This window comes from Haliotis rufescens, unplaced genomic scaffold, assembly GCF_023055435.1.
Source record: "Haliotis rufescens isolate VD_foot unplaced genomic scaffold, xgHalRufe1.0.p SCAF_109, whole genome shotgun sequence".
Lineage (NCBI taxonomy): Eukaryota > Metazoa > Mollusca > Gastropoda > Lepetellida > Haliotidae > Haliotis > Haliotis rufescens.
The window spans coordinates 376,351-396,126 of record NW_025963790.1 but is presented as its reverse complement, the minus strand read 5'-3'; the positions used below and the strand labels follow the sequence as shown (position 1 = coordinate 396,126).

The 19,776-nt window shown below is 40.4% G+C and overlaps 1 protein-coding gene across 1 annotated transcript; it reads left to right on the top strand.

Annotated features, from left to right (window-relative positions):
• The first annotated feature begins 13,911 nt into the window (after positions 1-13,911).
• Positions 13,912-16,331, top strand: LOC124114894 (myosin, essential light chain, adductor muscle-like). The gene is made up of 2 exons (XM_046475690.2): positions 13,912-14,051; positions 15,424-16,331. Exons 1-2 carry the CDS (start codon positions 14,049-14,051, stop codon positions 15,940-15,942), a joined length of 522 nt encoding a protein of 173 aa, XP_046331646.1. The 5' UTR covers positions 13,912-14,048; the 3' UTR covers positions 15,943-16,331.
• The last annotated feature ends 3,445 nt before the right edge of the window (positions 16,332-19,776 follow it).

Here is a 19,776-nt window from a genome sequence, read left to right as displayed (position 1 = left end):
CTCTCCAGTCAACAGCCGATGTGGCCCACCCATGTACACCGTGTCACTCCCCAGTCAACAGCCGATATCGCCCAACCATGTACACCTTGACACTCTCCAGTCAACAGTCGATGTGGCCCACCCATGTACACCGTGTCACTCCCCAGTCAACAGCCGATGTGGCCCACCCATGTACAACGTGAGACTCCCCAGTCAACAGCCGATGTGGCCCACCCATGTACACCGTGACACTCCCCAGTCAACAGCCGATGTGGCCCACCCATGTTCACCGTGTCTCTCTCAAGTCAACAGCCGATGTGGCCCACCCATGTACACCGTGTGACTCCCCAGTCAACAGCCGATGTGGCCCACCCATGTACACCGTGTCACTCCCCAGTCAACAGCCGATGTGGCCCACCCATGTACAACGTGAGACTCCCCAGTCAACAGCCGATGTGGCCCACCCATGTACACCGTGACACTCCCCAGTCAACAGCCGATGTGGCCCACCCATGTTCACCGTGTCTCTCTCAAGTCAACAGCCGATGTGGCCCACCCATGTACACCGTGTCACTCCCCAGTCAACAGCCGATGTGGCCCACCCATGTACACCGTGTCACTCCCCAGTCAACAGCCGATGTGGCCCACCCATGTACAACGTGAGACTCCCCAGTCAACAGCCGATGTGGCCCACCCATGTACGCTCTAGCGGACAGCCGATGTAGCTGATACCGTCACCCGCATCAGCTATCACCATGGTCTTTGACTGTATATGAATAATCGTCATAGTTTCGAGACAGATGAGAAAACTTCTTTCCTGGTCCCCGAGTGGATATACTATAACAGTTCCCACCGAAAAGGCTTCTCTATTATTAATGTGACGTTCAAAGATAACGCTTATCACCGAATGGGGAACAGTTTACTGTCACTATTATTATCTTTAGCTCCGGAAACATACACTGTTCGATGGAATCTATATATACTGACGGGAATAATGCTGGTACCAAGTGGGCTTACTCAGTCTCGGTGTGAAGGATGTATGTTGATTGTCTGACCTTCACATAGATACTCTGGCTTGAAGGTTGAATCTTGTTTTACGTGAAAACGTCTAAATCCAAGAAATAACAGAAAAAATAAGAAAACGTCGAGATATCTTATAGTGAAACAATACAGTGCGTCGCGGTATAAAAGGAATGCGTTCAAAGCGTGCGAGAGCAGAAACTAAGTCATGACAACTAAAATTGAACCTTTCTTGAGCTCCTGCACCGGTGGCTCAGTGGGACAACAGTGAGTTACAAAACTTAACACGATATGTGAAGATTCCCGTCATCCATAATGAAAAGGTTTCATTTCTTGTCTTCGATTTTAAAACATTGGACGTTTGTAACACGAAGTCCAAATTCCATCGGTTACTTAAATCATCAGGTCTTACTTGCAAAAAGTAAAACCTCCTACCAGGTCTTACAAGGAAACAGTAACACCTCGTACTAGGTCTTACTTGGAAAAAGTAAAACCTCGTACTAGGTATTACTAGGAAACAGTAAAACCTCGTACTAGGTCTTACTAGGAAACAGTAAAACCTCGTACTAGGTCTTACTAGGAAACAGTAACATCTCGTACCAGGTCTTACTAGGAAAAAGTAAAACCTCGTACCAGGTCTTACTAGGAAAAAGTAAAACCTCGTACTGGTATTACTAGGAAACTGTAAAACCTCGTACTAGGTCTTACTAGGAAACAGTAAAACCTCGTACTAGGTCTTATTAGGAAAAATATAACCTCGTACCAGGTCTTACTTGGAAAAAGTAAAACCTCGTACTAGGTCTTACTAGGAAACAGTGAAACCTCGTACTAGGTCTTATTAGGAAAACTATAACCTCGTACCAGGTCTTACTTGGAAAAAGTAAAACCTCGTACAAGGTCTTACTAGGAAAAAGTAAAACCTCGTACCAGGTCTTACTAGGAAACAGTCACATCTCGTACCAGGTCTTACTAGGAAAAAGTAATACCTCCCCAGAGATTATTCCCAGATAGAATGATCTACAATACAATACGCAATACAATGGCAGTAGGTTTATAACTGGGCGTTGACTTCAGCATTACGATAATATCTATCAGCTTCAACGTGAAGTTCAACTTCTACCTAGTCAACTCAACAACCGCCACCATTTGCATCAACTCTATATCAGATGACGTCAAATGATCCTCACGCTCCGCCAAAAGGCTAAAACGTAAAGGTTAAACTATTCACATCTATACAATCGCTGCCATCTGTCTCAACGTAAATACCAATTGAGACCTTATCTGTCTTAGATCTTTTCGACCAAGTCCAAAGTTCAGAATCATGTTGCCACAGTTAGAAGTTTCACAACCAACTTGCCCTGAGGAGCGCACACACCACTATGTACGTCTCTAGTGCTCTTAAACCTTCAGTGGGATTAATTGTTCTAAAAATCATCAACGTCAGATTCAGTATCATATGTGTGGGGCTGTTATGCTTGTACAAGTGTTCATCTCAAAGACTTTCGCGTCCAAAACGAGTACCAGTGCCATCCAGATTTGGACCAATGGAGTGTCTTGCACAATGTCTCTTCAGAAAGGAATGTAAATACGCCCATAAATCGAAACTGTGTCATATCTTAGAATATGTCCCTCACGATTCCCCGCCAAGAAAATGGGATACATGCTCAGCCACAGCCTTCCCAAGGTCCATCTTGCCAAAAGTAAGTACTCTTGCATGGATAAAATATTCATGGTTGAAAATATACGTTCACAAATTACTTGGGGTTTTAAACCATTTTGTGGGGATGTTTTTACTAGATAAGTTGTGACATGTCTAACATCGTATTTTTGAATTGAACACACACAAACTGATATGTTTAAGGCCCTCGCTGGAGCATGCGCAGACCATCACTGTGGAGATCTGGACTATTGCCAGCCACAGACGTCGGGAGGATATATATGTGTGTCAGGTAGGGTGTATATATATGTGTGTCAGGTAGGGTGGATATATATGTGTGTCAGGTAGGGTGGATATATATGTGTATGAGGTAGGGAAAATCTATATGCGTGACAGTTAGGGAGAAGATAGAAGTATGTCAGGTGAGGGTTGTGTGGAGGGTATATGAATGACACATACAAACACACACACAAACACATACACACGTGTGTTAATGTTTGTTCGTGTGGTAATATGTAACACTATCAGTTCGTGTGATAATATATTATACTGTCTGTTCGTGTGATGATATATGATACCGTCTGTTCCTGTGATAATATATGACACTGTCTGTTCCTGTGATGATATATGATACTGTCTGTTCGTGTGATGATATATGATACTGTCTGTTCGTGTGATAATATATGACACTATTTGGTCGTGTGATAATATATGATACTGTCTGTTCGTGTTATAATATATGATACTGTCTTTTCGTGTGATAATATATGATTCTGTCTGTTCGTGTGATAATATATGACACTGTCTGTTCGTGTGATGATATATGATACTGTCTTTTCGTGTGATAATATATGAGACTGTCTGTTCGTGTGATAATATATGACACTGTCTGTTCGTGTGATAATATATGACACTGTCTGTTCGTGTGATGATATATGATACTGTCTGTTCGTGTGATGATATATGATACTGTCTTTTCGTGTGATAATATATGACACCATTTGGTCGTGTGATAACATATGATACTGTCTGTTCGTGTGATAATATATGATACTGTCTGTTCGTGTGATAATATATGAGACTGTCTGTTCGTGTGATAATATATGATACTGTCTCATCGTGTGATGATATAGGATACTGTCTGTTGGTGTGATAATATATGATATTGTCTGTTCGTGTGATAATATATGACACTGTCTCTTCGTGTTATAATATATGACACTGTTTGTTCGTGTGATAATATGCGACACTATCAGTTCGTGTGATAATATAAGATACTGTCTTTTCGTGTGATAATATATGACACTGTCTGTGTGAAAATATATGATACTGTCTGTTTGTGTGATGATATATAATACTGTCTGTTCGTGTTATAATATATGATACTGTCCGTTCGTGTTATAATATATGACACTGTCTGTTCGTGTTATAATATATGATACTGTCTGTTCGTGCTATAATATATGATGCTGTCTGCTCGTGTGATAATATATAATACTGTCTGCTCGTGTGATAATATATGATACTGTCTGTTCGTGTTATAATATATGATACTGTCTTTTTGTGTGATGATATATGATACTGCTTGTCTCCCGATCAGTTGGGCATTTCTCCCCTTGTTTGGTGACGTCAGACTGCGGCGACCGGAACATGGAGTGCACCCGGGCTAGATTCTGCCTTTGCAAGCCTGGGTACGCATACAACGTCACCGAGGACGCATGCAGCAGAAGTAGGTCTCCCTGTTTGTCCCCCAACCTCGAACGTTGCTCCAACGTCAGCCTGACACGCAGTGATATAGCTTATATATTCTATTCAAAGCGGCGTTAGACCCAATTCCCTCGGAAATTTCTAACGACTTATGCGTCAGGCACTAAATACTTACTTTTTTTATGCATATTGTATGAATGGCGGGTGATACCGGTAGAGCAGGACATGCTTACCGTTTTCGCGAACAGCTGGTGTCATCACTGATTTTCAGTGGTCCATTCATATAATTTTGCATATGAGATTATGCTTTGGATTCACGACCCGGAGAAAGAGGTGATGCTTTGGATTGTACGACCCGGGGAAAGAGGGTATGCTTTGGATTGTACTACCCGGGGAAAGAGGGTATGCTTTGGATTGTACTACCCGGGGATAGAGGGTATGCTTTGGATTGTACAACCCGGGGAAAGAGGGTATGCTTTGGATTGTACGACCCGGGAAAAGAGGGTATGCTTTGGATTGTACAACCCGGGGAAAGAGGGCATGCTTTGGATTGTACGACCCGGGAAAAGAGGGTATGCTTTGGATTGTACGACCCGGGAAAAGAGGGTATGCTTTGGATTGTACAACCCGGGGAAAGAGGGCATGCTTTGGATTGTACAACCCGGGGAAAGAGGGCATGCTTGATAATGTACTAGCCGGGTAAAGAGGTTGTGCTTGGGTTGGTACAATCCGGGGAAAGGGGGTATGCTTTGGATTGTACAACCCCGGGAGATAGGTTATGCTTTAGATTGTGAACCCGGGGCAAATTAATTATAACACTTTTCCAATTAGGTTAGCTGAATACCTCCTGAGTCGCCGCCAAAGACCCGTTCGCGGGTAATTCACAGGTCGGAAACACCATTACCTGGGTCACTCTCAAACATTTCCTTAAACATCGTTCATCACTTCCTTCCTTGCTGAAGAGAGTTGATTTATCATTTCAAATTCGCACATTGTTTTCAGCGTGTAGTCGTTCCGGGCCTGGGTTCGACGGCGTCTATGGTTTCGTTATTGATGACCACAGCGAATTCAAGAAACTAACCTTTACTGTTTGTAAGGCAGAGTGTGAGAGAATTGGTTGTAAAGCTGTTGGATGGAACGGTCTCGGATGCTCTTTGCATCTTATGGGTTACTATGAGGTTCCAAAGCAAGCGAGGCTCCGGAACAAGAAGAACATGATTCTCTATGTGAGACACTGTTGGTAGTGAAGCAATCTCAAGTTCATCGTGACCCGGAAGTTTAGACCCCTCATATGTGAGGTCTTAAATTGTTCCAGCCACCTTGTGCTTCTTCGGCCAGACACGTTCATTATTGGCGCTCAAAAATATACTTTGCAGGATATATTGGTATTGTTGTGTATTAGATGCGTGGTTTGTATATCAATAGGATAATTAACTGTGGATTGATCCCGTTTTAGCTTTTCTCCTTTTTAAATCAAGGAAGTTTAGTTTCATTGTGACGTAGCCCTTTGAGAGGCAGTGTGGAAAGAGAAACATGACTGAAAACGGTGTGGTTGGTGTATATCGTAATTAACACACTTCAAGATAGAAATGCGTATTTACTTCTGGTTAAATCCCTATACATCGCAATATGTATGCCTCATTCACAAAAGGCATGGTCAAAGCTGTGTCAAAATGCAATTATCTGTCATTACCATGTCATCAATACCCCTCATATGTCGTGTGCACTAAGAGCTTATGTTGCACTGGATGAGAGAGTGAGTGAGTTGGATTTAACGCCGCTTTTAACAATATTCCAGTTATATCACAGCGTATCAGCTTAATGTGGGAGGAAAGCCCGAACTGATGCAGGTCTCAGACGTTAACCACTTCGGTGAAACCCAGGAGCACGGGTATGGTGCTGACAAACCTAGAAACATAATCGGGGCGAACCGGGATTCGAACCCACAATCATAGGTTTCTGGCGTGCCCAAGGGACGCAACTCTGCACAGCGAATCGCGGCGCCTTAGACGACAGGGCCACCCGTGCCTCCTGCACTTGGTGAACAACGTTTGAAGCACAGACGTATTAGAATACTTGTAATCACAAATTCTTTCCCTCTCGCGAATTGAGCTGCCTGCTACTCGGGGGGCGTAACCTAGGTCCCAAGTCGTAGTGTTCGATACTGGTGTCAAAGAGAATCAATGCACGAGGGCCGCCTCCCCGAACAAACGTACACCGTGTTACTTTATTCAGATAATATAGGGTATAAAACTGGGCTTCAAATATTAAATATTATGGTTTCGGTTTTGTTTGGCTACCAGCTGGAGGTAAAAAAGTTTCATAAGTATGTTGAAGGATTGTGCTGTTAATATGTTTAATCGAAACTGGATATCTACTGTTAATGACAGTTCAAAATCTAATCTTTATCGAGAATATTAAAGTTGTTCGAATCAGAAAAGTGTCCTTATGCAATTAGCGAGTTAAGGCTTAGAAATATTATAGTTATGTTTAGAGGGGGGCGGTTGAGAAAAATGAAAGTATGTGCTAAAACTGATATGTGCAGGAGAAACTGTCCTTCATGTGATCGAGGTATAGAATACCAGTTTCTACTTGGATGTGCTACTTTTGATGCTATTAGAAATAAATATTTACCAAAGACATGTATAACTTATGCATACATTTAACAAAGATAATTTCCACAAACGATACAGAAAGAATATGCCTGTTTATTTATCATGCGTATGAAAGAAGAAAGTATTTTTTAAACAATGCTTAAATTATGCATTTTGCCACTACCATACTTGTAAACTGTGTTTTGTATATGAACCTATGACCTTCCTTCATACTGAATAAAGTATTGATTGATTGACGTCGTTTGTGTCGTATACTTACCGAGTCTTAATTCTGATCTGTAAATCCTCAACATGTTAAACGCCCTTATGTTAAGTTAACATTTACGGTTGATGGAGTTTTGTAATCTTATTTCGATTTTGGTGGTCAGCTAATTACTCCAGGGACTAACTTTCTCCCTACGAAGGTGTTAATTTAGCTCCAAAATAATGAAGCGTCGATAGCGACGAAGAAATAACTTTATTATAAATTTTCAGTAAACTCGGAGTTGGAGCTTGCAAAGCTCATGTTACTTTATGGGTTCTGCTGTTGATAGAAATATCTACTTTATACGTTTATAAGTTATACGTTTTTACGTTATAAAACTTTTCATAGCTTTCCTTCTCAATTAATTTTCCATATAATATATAACTACTCCATTGATAGACCTAAGCTTGCCGCAAGAGGCGATGCTCATGATGATTACCGGATTGTCCGGTCCAGGCTCGATTATTTACAGACCATAGCCATATAGCTTGAATATTGCTGAGTGCGGCGTTTAACAACAAAACAAGCAAATAAACAAACATGATGTCAATCACTGGATTATCTGGTCAGACTCGATTATTTTCAGACCCCCGTCATTTAGTTGGAATATTAATGAGTGCGGCGTTAAACAACAACAACAGCAACAACTCAAGAACAAACCTCACATATGTCAGACCCGAGTGGACCCGAGTGGACCCGAGTGGACCCGAGTGATATACAAGTTGGTCACGATTGAAGGCGTCTTTCGGTATCAATTGTCACGTATGACTGAAGCTACTAAAGAAATTCCGAGAGACAAAACACCACAAACGTATAACTCGCCAAATGCACGCATACCTTCAATGTATTTTCATAAAAATATATAACATTTACGATACGAAAACACACGCGGCTAATAATCTCTATTCAGCGAATCATCAAATACACATGATTCCCATGTCAAAGATATCCTAGAAATTCCGACTGCTGCACTGTTACATCTTAAGACGTAATCGACCGGAACCAATCACCATTTATGTAATTACTTCATCATTTGCTTCATTGCCGTTATCGCCACCATCGCAATCTCCATGGAAACCAATACCCTCAACATGTGGTGTTGTTTTGCCCGTCTGGGGGAACGACTTGCCTGGTCGCCATGGCGACAGAGATGCTGTCCTTCCCCACACTAATGATTACTATAGTCTTGTAGCCTACTATAATCATCCATGTAGTCTTGTAGCCTACTATAATCATCCATGTAGTCTTGTAGCCTACTATAATCATCCATATAGTCTTGTAGCCTACTATAATCATCCATGTAGTCTTGTAGCCTACTATAATCATCCATGTAGTCTTGTAGCCTACTATAATCATCCATGTAGTCTTGTAGCCTACTATAATCATCCATGTAGTCTTGTAGCCTACTATAATTATCCATATAGCCTTGTAGCCTACTATAATCATCCATGTAGTCTTGTAGCCTACTATAATCATCCATGTAGCCTTGTAGCCTACTATAATCATCCATGTAGTCTTGTAGCCTACTATAATCATCCATGTAGTCTTGTAGCCTACTATAATCATCCATGTAGTCTTGTAGCCTACTATAATCATCCATGTAGTCTTGTAGCCTACTATAATCATCCATGCAATCTTGTAGCCTACTATAATCATCCATGTAGTCTTATAGCCTACTATAATCATCCATGTAGCCTTGTAACCTACTATAATCATCCATGTAGTCTTGTAGCCTACTATAATCATCCATGTAGTCTTGTAGCCTACTATAATCATCCATGTAGTCCTGTAGCCTACTATAATCATCCATGTAGTCTTGTAGCCTACTATAATCATCCATGTAGTCTTGTAGCCTACTATAATCATCAATATAGTCTTGTAGCCTACTATAATCATCCATGTAGTCTTGTAGCCTACTATAATCATCCATGCAATCTAGTAGCCTACTATAATCATCCATATAGTCTTGTAGCCTACTATAATCATCCATGTAGTCTTGTAGCCTACTATAATCATCCATGTAGTCTTGTAGCCTACTATAATCATCCATGTAGTCTTGTAGCCTACTATAATCATCCATATAGTCTTGTAGCCTACTATAATCATCCATGTAGTCTTGTAGCCTACTATAATCATCCATGTAGTCTTGTAGCCTACTATAATCATCCATGTAGCTTTGTAGCCTACTATGATCAGCTATGTAGTCTTGTAGCCTACTTTCATCACCCATTTAGCCTTGTAGCCTACTATACTCCTCCATGTAGCCTTATAGCCTACTATAATCATCCATGTAGTCGTGTAGCCTACTATACTCCTCCATGTAGCCTTGTGGCCTACTATAATCATCCATGTAGCCTTTTAGCCTACTATGATCAGCTATGTAGTCTTGTAGCCTACTTTCATCACCCATGTAGCCTTGTAGCCTACTATACTCCTCCATGTAGCCTTATAGCCTACTATAATCATCCATGTAGCCTATTAGCCTACTATAATCATCCATGTAGTCGTGTAGCCTACTATACTCCTCCATGTAGCCTTGTGGCCTACTATAATCATCCATGTAGCCTTTTAGCCTACTATAACATCCATGTAGTCGTGTAGCCTACTATAAACATCCATGTAGCCTTGTGGCCTGCTATACTCATCCATGTAGCCTTGTAGCCTACTATAAACATCCATGTAACCTTGTGGCCTACTATAATCATCCATGTAGCCTTGTAGCCTACTATAAGCATCCATGTAGTCTTGTAGCCTACTATACTCATCCATGTAGCTTTGTAGCCTACTATAATCATCCATGTAGTCTTGTAGCCTACTATAATCATCCATGTAGTCTTGTAGCCTACTATAATCATCCATATAGTCTTGTAGCCTACTATAATCATCCATGTAGTCTTGTAGCCTACTATAATCATCCATGTAGTCTTGTAGCCTACTATAATCATCCATGCAATCTTGTAGCCTACTATAATCACCCATATAGTCTTGTAGCCTACTATAATCATCTATGTAGTCTAGTAGCCTACTATAATCATCCATATAGTCTTGTAGCCTACTATAATCATCCATGTAGCCTTGTAGCCTACTATAATCATCCATATAGTCTTGTAGCCTACTATAATCATCCATGTAGCCTTGTAGCCTACTATAATCATCCATGTAGCCTTGTAGCCTACTATCATCATCCATGTAGCCTTGTAGCCTACTATTATCAGCTGTATAGTCTTGTAGCCTACTATATTCATCCATGTAGTCTTGTAGCCTACTATAATCAGCTATGTAGTCTTGTAGCCTACTATAATCATCCATGTAGCCTTGTAGCGTACTAAAATCATCCATGCAGTCTTGTAGCATACTATAATCATCCATATAGTCTTGTAGCCTACTATAATCATACATGTAGTCTAGTAGCCTACTATAATCATTCCATGTAGTCTTGTAGCCTACTATAATCATCCATGTAGTCTTGTAGCCTACTATACTCATCCATGTAGCTTTGTAGCCTACTATGATCAGCTATGTAGTCTTGTAGCCTACTTTCATCACCCATGTAGCCTTGTAGCCTACTATAATCATCCATGTAGCCTTATAGCCTACTATAATCATCCATGTAGCCTAATAGCCTTCTATAATCATCCATGTAGTCGTGTAGCCTACTATACTCATCCATGTAGCCTTTTAGCCTACTATAACATCCATGTAGTCGTGTAGCCTACTATACTCATCCATGTAGTCTTGTAGGCTACTATAATCATCCATGTAATCTAGTAGCCTACTATAATCATCCATGTAGTCTTGTAGCCTACTATAATCATCCATGTAGTCTTGTAGCCTACTATACTCATCCATGTAACTTTGTAGCCTACTATAACTAGCTATGCAGTCTTGTAGCCTACTTTCATCACCCATGTAGCCTTGTAGCCTACTATAATCATCCATGTAGCCTTATAGCCTACTATAATCATCCATGTAGCCTAATAGCCTACTATAATCATCCATGTAGTCGTGTAGCCTACTATACTCCTCCATGTAGCTTTGTAGCCTACTATAATCAGCTATGTAGTCTTGTAGCCTACTTTCATCACCCATGTAGCCTTGTAGCCTACTATACTCCTCCATGTAGCCTTATAGCCTACTATAATCATCCATGTAGCCTAATAGCCTACTATAATCATCCATGTAGTCGTGTAGCCTACTATACTCCTCCATGTAGCCTTGTAGCCTACTATACTCATCCATGTAGCCTTATAGCCTACTATAATCATCCATGTAGTCGTGTAGCCTACTATAAACATCCATGTAGCCTTGTAGCCTACTATAAACATCCATGTAGCCTTGTGGCCTACTATAATCATCCATGTAGTCGTGTAGCCTACTATAATCATTCATGTAGCCTAATAGCCTACTATAATCATCCATGTAGTCGTGTAGCCTACTATAATCATTCATGTAGCCTAATAGCCTACTATAATTATCCATGTAGCCTTGTAGCCTACTATAATCATCCATGTAGCCTTGTAGCCTACTATAATCATCTGTGTAGTCTTTTAGCCTAATATTTTCATTCCTTTATAGTTTGTAGCCTACTATAATCTTTCTTATTGTGTCGCATAGTTAACCATTAACTACTTTAATACAGCTGATGTTGTTTATTTACAAATTCTTATACAGTGCAGGTGCTGCGTTTCTCAATTCATCTTCTGCACATAATATAGAACACACAGTGTACAACGAGGCCAAGAAATACTTTCCATGAACGGTTATTCTCTGAAGGTAATTGTGAAAATGTTTGCACTTGCTGAATATCTCATTGGTTCATAATTACGATTGAGTGCATTAACACGTCTAGAGGAAAAAGGGAATGGATATTCTATTAATGCTCCCTGGAGCGGGCTGTGGCAGGCTGTAGCCTACGCCGAGTAGCAAGCAAAATTTCCAAATTATTGGTTATAGCTTACGTAATATGGTTTTACATTTTGGAAACAAAATGTTGAAAACCAATGTTCGGTTGGTTACCTACTGCAAACGACACTATACCGTCGACAAATAATATATCGCAGGCTAGATCAAGGACTGCAATACACATAATATGTCACAGGCTAGATTAAGGACTGCAATACACATAATATGTCACAGGCTAGATCAAGGACTGCAATACACATAATATGTCACAGGCTAGATCAAGGACTGCAATACACATAATATGTCGCAGGCAAGATTAAGGTCTGTAATATACATATGTCGCAGGTTTAATTGAGGACAGCAATAAATACAATATATCATAGGCTAGATTAGGACTGTAATACACATAATATGTCGCAGCCTAGATTAGGGACTGTAATATATTAAATGGAATATTTGTCGAAGCGTCTAGTAAGTGATCCTTCTTGTTATTTTATCTACCAGTTTAAAAATAGTTACCATTCTTCTATAAATCTTCTACTTAGGTTACCATGCGAACTAATTATTTGTTTGGTACTCAACAAATCCAGAAACTCTAGGTAAGGGGAAACCAAAGTGTACTCGAACTAATTGCACGATATTGGATCTTGTACGGCGTTTTATGTCATTATGCAATAGGTTTACATTTGTATCAGCCATGATCCATATTTATTAACTGTGTATTTTCTCCTTGTTTCCTTTCATTATTCCCTCTGAACCTAACAAATTATTCGGTGAAACATGCGTTGTTACAACCCTTAATGTAAAAACTACTCTTAATGTAAAAAATACATTTAGGGTTGCGGGTTAACTCTTGTTACAAGCCTTAATGTAAAACTTACTCTTTATGTAAAAATATTTTACATTAAGATTAATTTTTGCATTAAGGGTTGTAACAAGGCATGTCTGCATCATAGAAGCCCCCACAAGGTCATAGTTTTATAAACAAGAAGAAAGTTAAAGTCAATGCGACCTCTACACAACATTCATTTAGCAGCTCTCTCTATTTCCACATGCACTGATCTGGTTGAACACCAGCCCTCTTCCATGCGTACTAATTTCATTTTTTGTAACTTACAAATCCCTATATGCTTTGTAAGACGAAGCCAAAGTGTATGCTGAAACCTAATTTCACGATAGTTGATCATGTACGTGATTTTATTACATAATGCAATAGGTTTATGTTTGTTTAAGCCTTGACGGTATTTATCAGCTGTGTGTATCCCTTTTATGAGCTCTGTATTGCCGGTTGCTAGCATCAGAGACGATATACTAGATCTGTTATATGGTCTCTTCTAGTATCTACAGATAATAATGGCACACATACATGGACATCTGATGTCAGAACATTATTATGTTCTTGTGTGTTTTCGTGTTTAGATTGCTCCAGATGCTGTGTATAAGTCATCGTTTGTATCTACCTATAAACAAAGACTGAAATTGTCGTTCAAAGTAGGTCAGAAAGTATTCTCACATTATGCGTCCAATAAATCTATGTTTGAACAAGAAGAATGTTCAAGCAGCCTCCTCACAACATCCATCTAGTGGCCCTTCATTGCCACATGCGCTCATCTGGTCAAACCCGACCCCTCCCACACCTCCCCTCCCCCCTCCCATCTCCCCCCCCCCCTCCCCCGAACTATATTTCCAGACCACGGAGACCCCGACCGTGCATGCCCCTGCACATGCATAATGATATAATGTGTGTAATTATTGTACCCTCAATTAATGAACGGATTAGGTAAGAACAGCTGAGAAACTTGCTACCACCTGGGCACCCCTCGTGCGCGCTACGGTCAAGGTAGGTATATATACAGACGCGTGCAGGAACAGTCACTAAACCTACTTTCTCCAGTCAGACAGAAGCAGCTCACAGACAAACAGCATGGTAAGTCTTGTATATTTTCACGTAGACTTTTATTATTCTTTATTGTTACAAAACTGAACTGATAGTTGTAATAATCAAGCAACACTGGCAGTTTATCGGACAAATTTGATATGTCCAGAAAGAAAACGGCAAGGCTCTATAGGAACAATATTAGTTAACATGTAGCGCTGTATAGTCAAGAATTTCGTTAAACAAAATGACGACGGTACTGTTAAATATTAATGTTTACTATTTGGTTTAATCCAAAATACACACTTATTTACATATTGGTGTATGGGGTCCAGAAAACGTTCATAAACTTATTTCAGACATTAATTGGGGTGCCTTGCTTGAAAGTAAAGCGGTGAAGATGCTCATATAGTGTTTGTAACTATAGTGAGATTAGAAAATTATCGATATCAACCATCCTTTTACATTCGTTGTAATCAGGCAACTAACGTCGACAGTGCTGAGTCAAGACACGTCATCATACTATACGTCATGGACAGTCGGGGACGCCGTTCAACAGGTCCGCTATGGACTGATTCTTTGACTATCTTTATTGTTCTCATGTGTTAAACGTTTATGAACTAGCCATGACATCCTGGTGTTCTCTGTGCTAACTCAGTTGTATATTTACTGTTCATGATTGTATGGGCACTACACTGAGTGGGTGAGTTAATGCCTTACGTCACATCGGCAATATGTCAGCCATATCGTGACGAGTACACTGAGCTGATAGGTCTTGAGGCTGATAATCAATGAACAAGGAGGACTGTGCAGACTTTGTTAACTTGTATTGAAACCTATGGATTTTCATGTTTGTGAACTAAGTTATATTCTTCACGGTTCTGTTGATGTACACAAAATGATAAGACTTAGAAAGTGGAATGAGTAAACATCCCAGAATACCTATAATGGCCAGTGTTGTCTTGGCAAAGTCCGTGTATGTAATACCACACACGTGCCGTGATTACTGCAGTGGCGAGAGCTATTTCTCTCTTTATTACAATATCTCAAACACGCACCTAGCTCACATATTTTTCTACCATTTTCAAAATAATACCTTCTTTACTATATAAAACCTGTATGTGTAGGAATCCGATTTAATTACCTTGTGACCAAATTTGGTGTCATGGCGTTAAAAACTACACATGTGAAATGTGTTATGCAACGTGGAAATCACATTATAAGTTGCGGGTTTTGAGACATTTGGGAATATGTACTTAGTACACAAAGATAGTTTTCTAATAATGAAGGAAACCCTGGATGCATCTGTAATACATCATACCACATCTTTCAAAGGTGTAAAGGTAGAAAAGACAACACATCCTGAAAACACATCCTCATATAATATTGTAAATCTACAAAACAAATTAATGTATATTTTCAGGCCTCCAAAACAGCGAAATCAACAAAGCCCACAAAGGCTGCGGCTCCACAAATAAAACTGTCCAAGGACGAGATTGAAGAAGCCACCGAAGTGTTCGACCTTTTCGATTTCTGGGATGGTCGTGATGGCGCCGTCGACGCTGCCAAGACCGGCGACATGTTGTACTGTCTGGGCCTCAACCCTACCATGACCACCATCATGAAGAACGGAGGTGTGGAGAAGTTTGGAGAGAAGAACTACAAACTGGAGGAGTTCCTGCCCATCTACCAGACCGTCATGCAGATCAAGGACACGGGCACCTACGCCGACTTCATGGAGGCTTTCAAGACATTCGACAGGGAGGGCCAAGGCTTCATCTCATCTGCTGAGCTGAGGCACGTTCTGACATCTCTGGGAGACAGACTGACCGACACCCAGATGGACGACATCATCAAGTGCACAGACTTGAGAGAGGATCTGGAGGGCAACGTCAAGTACGAGGACTTCATCTCCAAGGTCATGGCCGGACCTCCAGCATAATCCTCATGTCAACCCTATGTAATTGGCTGTACGTTTTATAGTTAATTGGTCATATGATTTGGCATTTTATCACACGAAATTGCACAGTTTTCGCTCAAATATAACGTAATACATTTACGTTCAGTATCAGAGATGAATTTCTAAAACATCTAGCATTGTCATTAATTAAATGAAACATTAGATGTTACGCACGCACGTGTCGATTTAATTTGAAGCTATTAGTCTTCATTTCGTCGTTATAGAAGGCTGGTAATACTTCTACGATAGTCTGAGCGCGGTACTGTTTAGTGCGTTGTAATCATTGCCAGATTAATGCTGAACACTACTCTTGTTTTATGGGCTTCTCTGACGCTGAATATTAAATTGCTTCAATAATAAATGAATTCAAACTCAAACTCTCGACGTTGATCATTTCCCACCTTTATTATTTGGTGTACAGTCAACTCAAATCAAGTGGAACCTGAGTTGATTTTCTTACCCAAGAAGGTGTTATTACATCGGCGGACATAAAAAAACGTTTATTTCTCCTTTTGTGTGTGTCTAGATTATGTCTAGATTACACGAAGGCCATTTCGTTGATGATAATGGTGGAAACAACATGTTGGAACATAACAGGTACAAGAGTGAGTGAGTTGGGTTTGACTCCGCTTTGAACAGTATTCCAGTCACGGTTTGTCTGCTTCATGTGGTGGAAAGTCGAAAGTAACAGATCTTCAGAAAATGACCACCTTGGTGAAAACCAAGAACAAGGGTATATATGGTGCTGACAAGCGTAGAAACATTGTGAGAATGTTTCAAATGAAATACAGTAAACTACGGTTATAACGAACTCAAAGGGACCACTAATTTTAGTTCGACCCAAATAACAGTTCTTTATATCTGTCAGTTCGTTTCAAGCATGTTCGGTATGAACGTAGATTTGATTGTTGGGACTTATGACAACACTTAAAGCATAGGTAAGTTTAAAATGCCCCAAAAGGGCTGATTTTAGTTTTTTCGGAAAGTGGTTTTTCTTTAATAATTAGTTAACATCAGCAAATCTGTGACCAAACTGATGGCCTTCAAAGATGTGAACATCGACAGTACAAACCTATTGTACAAGTCACCTTGCGTCAGGGAGACACCGACAGTACAAACCTATTGTACAAGTCACCTTGCGTCAGGGAGACACCGACAGTACAAACCTATTGTACAAGTCACCTTGGGTCAGGGAGACACCGACAGTACAAACCTATTGTACAAGTCACCTTGGGTCAGGGAGACACCGACAGTACAAAGCTATTGTACAAGTCACCTTGGGTCAGGGAGACACCGACAGTACAAAGCTATTGTACAAGTCACCTTGCGTCAGGGAGACACCGACAGTACAAAGCTATTGTACAAGTCACCTTGGGTCAGGGAGACACCGACAGTACAAAGCTATTGTACAAGTCACCTTGGGTCAGGGAGACACCGACAGTACAAACCTATTGTACAAGTCACCTTGGGTCAGGGAGACACCGACAGTACAAAGCTATTGTACAAGTCACCTTGGGTCAGGGAGACACCGACAGTACAAACCTATTGTACAAGTCACCTTGGGTCAGGGAGACACCGACAGTACAAAGCTATTGTACAAGTCACCTTGGGTCAGGGAGACACCGACAGTACAAACCTATTGTACAAGTCACCTTGGGTCAGGGACTTGCCTGTAACTATATGGTGACAAAATCAACCTTTTTAACTCATTGTATCCACTATGTTTTTGAATATGTTAAAGTTTCTTGCAATTGTAAGCTGATAAAAGTCCCGTGGTCAAAGCGGTTGTACATTCGATTCTCCAAATGGGTACAATGTGCGGAGCCCATTCTGGTGTTTCCAGCCGTCATATTGCTGGAATATTGGTAAAGGCGGCTTAAAACCACACTCATCCACTCATACATTTATTACGTCATTGATTGGCGTACACACACCGTACGTGACTTTCTGTCTTCATCAAACATCACAGGTCTGTGTTGGAACTATGTACAAGAAGATGACTTAATTTCAGGTGCATTGTCAAAATGAATTCTCAAATGTAGATTAAGGATTATTCATGTTTCACTGAAATAATACCTTTGGGTAAGTTACAAAGCAGAAGGTTGTTCTTACCGTTATATCAATGTCAGCATTTGCTACTGATAAAATCACTGTGCATATCATTTTTCAAGTCTGTAGTTTTGTGGCTAACTATAGAAATTCCTATAGAGTGGCGTAGCCCACTATAAATATTCCTGTAAAATATTGTAGCTTAATATAGTTATTACTGGAGAGTCTTGTAGGTTTGTAGTGTTGTAGTGTTTCGTGTTGTAGTCTGTTATAATTATTCCTGTAGAGTTTTAAAATTATAGTCTGCCATAATTATTTCCGTAACTATTGTAGCTTAATATAGTTATTACTGTAGAGTATTGTAGCGTACTATAATTATTCCTGTAGTGTCTTAAATTGTAGTCTACTATATTTATTTCTGTAAGTCATGAAGCTTAACATAAATATTACTGTAGAGTCTTGTAGTGATGTAGTGTTTGGTGTTGTATCTGCTTACATTATTCCCGTAGTGTCCTAAAACTTTAGTCTAGCATAGTCATAAACTATTTAAGCTTAATCTGGTAATCACTGTATAGCGTTGTAGCGTACTATAAATAGTCATGTAGCCTTGTAGACTAGTATAATTATTTCCGTATGTCTTGCAGCTGAAATAGTTATTACTGTATAGTCTTGTCGCCTACTATAGTTATTATAACGGTAACGCTATTTTTCAGGGCATTATCATTTGCAGAAGCCCGAGGTCTTCTATTAACTGCCCGACGAGTGAGTGAGTTTTACGCCGCTTTTAGCAATATTCCAGCAATATCTCGGCGGGGGACACCAGAAATGGGCTTCACACATTGTACCCATGTCGGGAATCGAACCCGCGTCTTCGGCGTGACGAGCGAACGCTTTAAACCACTAGGCTATCGTCCGCCCCAACTGCCCGACGAAGGAGGGCAGTTGAAAAGACCGAGGGCTTCTGCAAATGATAATGCCTTGAAAAATAGCGTTACCGTTATTATAGCTAAAACGGATGGAATTTGTTATCAAATATAAAGAAACAACAATATCGGTTTTGAAACACTGCAATCGACACCAATGTCACTGACCATCTTTTAGAAATATGGAAACGTCATAGAACAACCCAGATGACGTCACTTTTGAACGGGACGTCACCTATCCCTATCCTATGACGTCACCTAACAACGGGCGTGATAATTGCCCGTCGTCAAGTCATATAAGGGCATTATCAAGTTACAGTGGCCCGCTCATTTCTGATAACATGCGGGCGGTTTAATGATAATTCTATCCATTTTAGCTCTAACCCTGTATAGTCTTGTGCTCCACTATACATTTTTCTGTAGACTGTTGGCGTTATGATGGGAGTTCATCGTACAATAAAACAATTACCATCACACGGCCATCACCTGTACCTTTTCTCCCATTACTGATTGCCATATCTCTTCCACATTTGGATGCGAACGTTTGGCTAATACGTTTATCTGCGTTGCTCAGCTACATCTAAGGGGAACAACTCACTACCCTTTCAAAAATAGCGTAGTCACATGACCGCGAAATTGACGTTCATAAGTGTATGAACGACACAACTTGACGTTCATGCGTTTTTCACGAGACTGTGTTCTTGAAATGACGTACACACTGATGGTCTACTTCCACATTCCTGGGGAAGCCCTGTGAATTCCCGATCACGTTTATATACATTCTGATCCTTTAGACTCTGTAATCTTGAACCCAGTGTTTGAGAATACACTGAGGAACGTCAGA